At 45.5% G+C, this 8,790-nt stretch overlaps 1 protein-coding gene across 2 annotated transcripts in view; it reads left to right on the top strand.

The window, feature by feature from the left end:
* Nucleotides 1-8,190, top strand: part of LOC134294303 (mothers against decapentaplegic homolog 6-like) — a 19,428-nt gene extending 11,238 nt beyond the window's left edge. For both annotated transcript variants that reach the window (XM_062964997.1, XM_062964998.1), the window contains exons 2-4: nt 1,022-1,124; nt 3,025-3,123; nt 6,573-8,190. In XM_062964997.1, coding sequence (XP_062821067.1) covers nt 1,022-1,124; nt 3,025-3,123; nt 6,573-7,096 — 726 coding nt within the window. In that variant the 3' untranslated portion in view covers nt 7,097-8,190. The remainder of the gene's footprint in view (nt 1-1,021; nt 1,125-3,024; nt 3,124-6,572) is intronic.
* The last annotated feature ends 600 nt before the right edge of the window (nt 8,191-8,790 follow it).

Raw genomic sequence — 8,790 nt, 5'->3', positions numbered from 1 at the left:
TTATTATTATTATTATTATTATTATTATTATTATTATTATTATTTTATTATGACACAGCAAACAAGACAGATATGCTGGATTTCGTATCACAAAATCACAAGTCGAACACTTCCCAAGTGTCTAGGACTGTGTGATGTATTATTATTATTATTATTGTTATTATTATTATTATTATTATTATTATATTGTATGACACAGCAAACAAGATAGACGTGCTGGATTTCGTATCACAAAATCACAAGTCGAACACTTCCCAAGTGTCTAGGACTGTGTGATGTATTATTATTACTATTATTATTATTATTATTATTATTATTATTATTTTATTATGACACAGCAAACAAGATAGACGTGCTGGATTTCGTATCATAAAATCACAAGTCGAACACTTCTCAAGTGTCTAGGACTGTGTGATGTATTATTATTATTATTATTATTATTATTATTATTATTATATTGTATGACACAGCAAACAAGATAGACATGCTGGATTTCGTATCACAAAATCACAAGTCGAACACTTCCCAAGTGTCTAGGACTGTGTGATGTATTTTCGGATGATGCTGCAGATCCCAGAGGGTGGCCTTTTGCAGTTAGGGTTATTATTATTATTATTATTATTATTATTATTATTATTATTATTATTATTGACAGCAAACAATTAAATTGCCAGTTCTCTGGCTGAATCAGTCCACAGCTGCTTAGTATATGGGAGACTCCTTGTCCTGGAAGCGTCCTCCCAAACAGAGGGTGCCTCCAGGCAACAACAGCCAGGCTGCCTCCATGCAGATACCCTCACGGATTGACTTTCCAGCTTCCTAGCAGCTACTCAATGCTATTCAAGCTTGCTCACTGCAATATTCACACTTGCTTCACACAGACAAGGGTTCATTCTCCCACCTTGGACATCATTACACCAAGTGCCACTTGATACCTCCATGCAGATACCCTCGCGGATTGACTTGTTTGTGCATCAGGGCTTGCCTGCCTACTGACTGGGGTGCTTGCTCTTCCTCCCAGGCTGATGTTCCCCTTGCGGAGGGCCGTCCTGGTGCAGACCCTCCGGCCCCGACCCCAGTGAAGGACCCCCAGCTGGAGATGCTCCTGCGGGACGTGGAGATGGGTCAGGAGGTCTCTCTATTATGGGAGGAGGGGGTTGGGCTGGATGGCCTTCCTTGGGCTCCTTATGGCTCTAGGATCTACCTACCTTGCTATACTCCCATGGCTCTCAACATTTTTTTACCAGAGACCACTTTGACTAGGGATCACTTTGACCATTTTGACCACTGACCACTTTGACCAGGGAACATTCTGACCACTTTAACAACTGATCACTTTGACCACTGACCTCTGACCACTTTGACCAGGGATCACTTTGATCACTGACCACTTTGATCACTGACCACTTTGACCAGGGAACACTTTGACTACTGATCACTTTGACCACTGACCACCAGGGATCGCTTTGACTGGGTTCCAGTCTGACCACTGACTACTTTGACCGGGGACCATTTTGACCACTGACCACTCTGACCATTGACCACTCTAACCACTGATCACTCTGACCACTGACCACTTTGACAAGGGACCATTTTGATCACTGAACACTCTGACCACTCTGACCACTGACCACTCTAACCACTGACCACTCTGACCACTGACCACTTTGACCACTGACCACTCTGACCACTGACCACTTTGAGCACTGACCACTCTGACCACTGACCATTTTGAGCACTGACCACTCTGACCACTGACCACTTTGACCACTGACCACTCTGACCACTGACCACTTTGAGCACTGACCACTCTGACCACTGACCATTTTGAGCACTGACCACTCTGACCACTGACCATTTTGAGCACTGACCACTCTGACCACTGACCACTTTGAGCACTGACCACTTTGACAAGGGACCATTTTGATCACTGAACACTCTAACCACTGACCACTTTGACCACTGACCATTCTGACCACTGACCATTTTGAGCACTGACCACTCTGACCACTGACCACTTTGACCACTGACCACTCTGACCACTGACCACTTTGAGCACTGACCACTCTGACCACTGACCATTTTGAGCACTGACCACTCTGACCACTGACCACTTTGACCACTGACCACTCTGACCACTGACCACTTTGAGCACTGACCACTCTGACCACTGACCATTTTGAGCACTGACCACTCTGACCACTGACCATTTTGAGCACTGACCACTCTGACCACTGACCACTTTGAGCACTGACCACTTTGACAAGGGACCATTTTGATCACTGAACACTCTAACCACTGACCACTTTGACCACTGACCATTCTGACCACTGACCATTTTGAGCACTGACCACTCTGACCACTGACCACTTTGACCACTGACCACTCTGACCACTGACCATTTTGAGCACTGACCACTCTGACCACTGACCACTTTGACCACTGACCACTCTGACCATTGACCACTCTAACCACTGATCACTCTGACCACTGACCACTTTGACAAGGGACCATTTTGATCACTGAACACTCTGACCACTCTGACCACTGACCACTCTAACCACTGACCACTCTGACCACTGACTACTTTGACCACTGACCACTCTGACCACTACCACTTTGACCACTGACCACTCTGACCACTGACCATTTTGAGCACTGACCACTCTGACCACTGACCACTTTGAGCACTGACCACTCTGACCACTGACCACTTTGACCACTGACCACTCTGACCACTGACCATTTTGAGCACTGACCACTCTGACCACTGACCACTTTGAGCACTGACCACTCTGACCACTGACCACTTTGACCACTGACCACTCTGACCACTGACCACTTTGAGCACTGACCACACTGACCACTACCACTTTGACCACTGACTACCTTGACCAGGGAACACTTTGAGTACTGACCACTTTGAGCAATGACCACCTTGACCAGGGATGACTTTACCAGGGCCCACCTTGACCGGGGTCACCTTGAGTCCAGTGCAAACAAGCTCTCTTTGTTTCCTTACAGAAAGGCCCCTTCCTCCCTTGGGGAAGGTCTCCCCATGGGACCCCCAACTCAAAGGGCCCCCCAACCTCTTGGAGGACAACCACGGCAGGCCCCGGCAAGGTAAGAGGAGGGCAGTGGGGAGGGGGACACGGCTGGGGCTCATGGGCGGTGCAGTCCCAGACATCCCGGCTGGTGTTTGTAGCAGGATGCCCTGGTGTTTATTCCAAGGCCTGGCCGCCCAAGGCCTTCCTGGAGTCCAGACGGAGCCCCGGGGATGCCGGGCGGCAGGAAGCGCGGCCGCAGAAGGACTGACCAGGCGCCTCCGCTGCGTCCCGGCCTCGGCTCCTGGCGCCCGGCCACCCCATTGTATTGGCGCCAAGCCTGGCCTGGACCACGCAATGTCCGGCAAACAAGGCGGCCTATGTGACGCCGGTCAGCAAGCGCCGAAAAGCGGCCCCGAGCCCCTTGCAACGCCCCATATGGTCCTAGAGTTGGAAGGGACCCCCATTGTTCTGCCATTGGCCTTTTCCGCTGCAGCATCACACTCATGGCTCGTGTCCAGTCATATATATCACTGACATCAAGCCATGGCTGTATTACTTCCCTCCATTCAGACACTAGACTCCTATGGATGCAGCCTAGATATTAATAATATTATTATATGTTAGACTCTTATGGTTGCAGCCTAGGATTGCATTGGCCTTTTCCGCTGCAGCATCACACTCATGGCTCATGTTCAGTCATATATATCACTGACATCAAGCCATGGCTGTATTACTTCCCTCCATTCAGACACTAGACTCCTATGGATGCAGCCTAGATATTAATAATATTATTATATGTTAGACTCTTATGGTTGCAGCCTAGGATTGCATTGGCCTTTTCCGCTGCAGCATCACACTCATGGCTCATGTTCAGTCATATATATCACTGACATCAAGCCATGGCTGTATTACTTCCCTCCATTCAGACACTAGACTCCTATGGATGCAGCCTAGATATTAATAATATTATTATATGTTAGACTCTTATGGTTGCAGCCTAGGATTGCATTGGCCTTTTCCGCTGCAGCATCACACTCATGGCTCATGTTCAGTCATATATATCACTGACATCAAGCCATGGCTGTATTACTTCCCTCCATTCAGACACTAGACTCCTATGGATGCAGCCTAGATATTAATAATATTATTATATGTTAGACTCTTATGGTTGCAGCCTAGGATTGCATTGGCCTTTTCCGCTGCAGCATCACACTCATGGCTCATGTTCAGTCATATATATCACTGACATCAAGCCATGGCTGTATTACTTCCCTCCATTCAGACACTAGACTCCTATGGATGCAGCCTAGATATTAATAATATTATTATATGTTAGACTCTTATGGTTGCAGCCTAGGATTGCATTGGCCTTTTCCGCTGCAGCATCACACTCATGGCTCATGTTCAGTCATATATATCACTGACATCAAGCCATGGCTGTATTACTTCCCTCCATTCAGACACTAGACTCCTATGGATGCAGCCTAGATATTAATAATATTATTATATGTTAGACTCTTATGGTTGCAGCCTAGGATCGCATTGGCCTTTTCCGCTGCAGCATCACACTCATGGCTCATGTTCAGTCATATATATCACTGACATCAAGCCATGGCTGTATTACTTCCCTCCATTCAGACACTAGACTCCTATGGATGCAGCCTAGATATTAATAATATTATTATATGTTAGACTCTTATGGTTGCAGCCTAGGATTGCATTGGCCTTTTCCGCTGCAGCATCACACTCATGGCTCATGTTCAGTCATATATATCACTGACATCAAGCCATGGCTGTATTACTTCCCTCCATTCAGACACTAGACTCCTATGGATGCAGCCTAGATATTAATAATATTATTATATGTTAGACTCTTATGGTTGCAGCCTAGGATTGCATTGGCCTTTTTCGCTGCAGCATCACACTCATGGCTCATGTTCAGTCATATATATCACTGACATCAAGCCATGGCTGTATTACTTCCCTCCATTCAGACACTAGACTCCTATGGATGCAGCCTAGATATTAATAATATTATTATATGTTAGACTCTTATGGTTGCAGCCTAGGATCGCATTGGCCTTTTCTGCTGCAGCATCACACTCATGGCTCATGTTCAGTCATATATATCACTGACATCAAGCCATGGCTGTATTACTTCCCTCCATTCAGACGCTAGACTCCCATGGATGCAGCCTAGGATTGCATTGGCCTTTTTCGCTGCAGCATCATACTCTTGGCTCATACCTATCACTATTGCCAAGCCATGGCTGTATTACTTCCCTCCATTCAGACACTAGACTCCTATGGATGCAGCCTAGGATCACATTGGCCTTTTCCGCTGCAGCATCACACTCTTGGCTCATGTTCAGTCATATATATTACTACTAGCTGTGCCTGGCCATGCGTTGCTGTGGCAAAGTGGTGGTGGTATTGGTTAAAAATTGTTGTGTAATTTTTATTTGACGTTATTTGTATTTTTTAATTAATTTTATTGTAAGTTATCTTTTTATTTATTATATTTTATTATTTTCTTGTATAATTTTTAGTTATTTTTTGTTATTATGGTATTTTATTGTATTAATTTTTTAGTGTTTTTTATTATTTTTTAGTGTTTATTATTATTTTTTATTGGGTTGCTAGGAGACCAAGTTGGAGAAGCTTAGCCTTCTAACTGGCAGCAATTGGATAAAAGCAATTATTCCTCTCTCTCTAATTAGGACTTTATTTTTCTTTTCTTTTTGTTGTATCAACCTAGAGGCGTGGATGATGGGTTGTGTCGTCAAATTTCGAGGTTGGGGAGCCTGTAGTTTTGTTGTTTTGTGGGTCGCCGTGATGCCATCACTCTTTTATATATATAGATGGTCAAGCCATGGCTGTATAACTTTCCTACATCTGGACACTAGACTCCTATGGATGCAGCCTAGGATCGCATTGGCCTTTTCCGCTGCAGCATCACACTCATGGCTCATGTCCAGTCATATATATCACTGTCATCAAGCCATGGCTGTATTACTTTCCTCCATTTGGACACTAGACTCCTATTGTTGCAGCATTGACCCAAACTCTAGGCAGACAGAACTCAGCTGAATTGACCCAATTGTTATGCACAAACACTTGTGCCTGGATACTCCCTAGTTCCAGCCACACATCAAGGACATAATAGCTTCTTGGCAATTAACTCTGTCCACACTATGGTACATTCTGGTACACAAATCCCATATTAACTCTAGGCAGACAGAACTCAACTGAAGTGACGCAATTGTTATGCACAAACACTTGTGCCTGGATACTCCCTAGTTCCAGCCACACATCAAGGACATCATAGCTTCTCGGCAATTAACTCTGTCCACACTATGGTACATTCTGGTACACAAATCCCACATTAACAATATTGCCATGGATGCAGCCTAGGATCGTATTGGCCTTTTCTGCTGCCGCATCACACTCTTGGCTCACGTTCAGTTCTATGTGTCACTATGGCCAAGCCATGGCTAATGGTTGTTTTCCTTCCCTCTCGCACAGAGACCACTGTGTCCCGCCGGTCACTGGGAGACGGCTCCTGGTGCAAACTGGCCTACTGGGAGCACCGCCTGCGCGTGGGGCGCCTCTTCCCCGTCTGGGAGGACCAGGTCGGCGTCTATTCCGACCCCACGCCCGGCCTCGACGGCCTCTGCCTGCCTCGCCTGCCTTCCCGGAGCCGCAGCCGGGCCGTGCGCCGGACAAGGGCCAACCTGGGCCGGGGCCTGCTCCTCAGCCGGGAGCCCGGCGGCGTCTGGGCCCATAACCATGGCCAGCGGCCCTTCTTCCTCCACTCGCCCACCCTGGGCCCCGAGGTCCACAAGGTGCCCGCCGGACACGCCATCAAGGCCTTCGAGTACGGTGGCAGCCACGGTGGGGTCAGCGGTGTGGCCCCCGAGGGGCCCGGCCCATGCGACCCCCACGCCCTGCGCATCAGCTTCTCTAAGGGGTGGGGGCCGCGCTACTCACGGCGCTTCATCACCTCCTGCCCTTGTTGGGTGGAGGTCCTGCTCAACGGCCCCAGATGAAGCACCACCACCACCACCACCACCACCACAAGAAGGGGATTCCTTCCAACTCTAGGATTCCGTCGTTCTCTCTATCATGGCAGAAGAGGGTTGGACTGGATGGCCTCCTTTGGGGTCTCATCTAACTCTAGGACTCCATCTATCTACCTATGCATCAGTATATCTATCTGATTATCTATCTATCTATCTATTATTACAGAAGAGGGTTAGACTAGATGGACTTCTTTGGGGTCCCTTCCAACTCTAGGATTCCATCTATCTAATCTATCTATCTATCTATCTATCTATCTATCTATCTATTATGGCAGAAGAAGGTTGGACTAGAAGACCTTCTTTGGGGTTTCATCCAACTCTAGGAATCCATCTATCTATCTCTTTATCTATCTATGCATCTATCTATCTATCTATCTATCTATCTATCTATCTATCTATCTATCTATTTACCTATTATGGAAGATGAGGGTTGGACTAGATGACCCTCTTTGGGGTCTCATCCAACTCTATCTATCTAGCTATGCATCTATCTATCTATCTATCTATCTATCTATTTATCTATGCTTCTATCTATCTATCTATCTATCTATCTATTATGTCAGGTGGAGGTTGGACTAGATGACCTTCTTTGGGGTCTCATCTAACTCTAGGGCTCCATCTATCTAGCTAGGCATCAATATATCTATCTGACTATCTATCTATTTATTATTACAGAAGAGGGTTGGACTAGATGGCCTTCTTTGGGGTCCCTTCCAACTCTAGGATCCTATCCATCTATCTATCTATCTATCTATCTATCTATCTATCTATCTATCTATCTATCTATCTATCTATTATGGCAGGTGGAGGCTGGACTAGATGACCTTCTTTGGGGTCTCATCCAACTATCTATCTATCTATCTATCTATTTAGCTATCTATCTCTTTATTACAGCAGAAGGAGGTTGGACTAGATGACCTTTGGAGGTTTCATCCAACTATCTATCTATCTATGCTTCTATCATCTCTATCTATCTATCTATTATCTATCTATCTATTTATATATGCATCTATCTATCTATCTATCTATTTATCTATCTATGCATCTATGCATCTATCTATCTATCTCTATTTATCTATGCATCTATCTATCTATCTATCTATCTGTTATGGCAGATGAGGGTTGGACTGGATGGCCTTCTTTGGGACCCCTTCCAGCTCTAGGATTCTATCTCTATTCTATTCAATCCAATCATCACACCCACACCCTTGCCAAACTACAAATCCCAAGTGTGGATGAATAATTCTCTTTTTCTCTCTTGTTGTGTCCTATGAAGGGGCCCCTTTATATTTTTTGCTAGAAAGGTATCGATGAGGTTGATAAAAGTGAAAAGTAGGGGATGATGGAAGGAGGGAGGAAAGAAGGAGAAGAAAGAAGGAAGGAAGAAAAGAAGGAAGGAAAGGAATGAAAAAATGAAAAAGAAGAAAGGAAAGAAGGAAGGAAGGAAGGAAGGAAGGAAGGAAGGAAGGAAGGAAGGAAGGAAGGAAAGAAAGGAAAAGGAAAGGATGAAGGAGAAGGAAGAAAGAAAGGAAAGAAGGAAGGAAGGAAGGAGAAAGGATGAAGGAGAAGGAAGGAAGAAAGGAAAGAAGGAAGGAAAGGAATGAAAGAATGAAAAAGAAGAAAGGAAAGAAGGAAGGAAATGAGGGAGGAAACTAGAAAGG

This window comes from Anolis carolinensis, unplaced genomic scaffold (genome assembly GCF_035594765.1).
Source record: "Anolis carolinensis isolate JA03-04 unplaced genomic scaffold, rAnoCar3.1.pri scaffold_14, whole genome shotgun sequence".
NCBI classification, from domain to species: domain Eukaryota; kingdom Metazoa; phylum Chordata; class Lepidosauria; order Squamata; family Dactyloidae; genus Anolis; species Anolis carolinensis.
The sequence above is the reverse complement of the archived record's forward strand: the minus strand, read 5'-3'. Positions and strand labels throughout refer to the sequence as shown.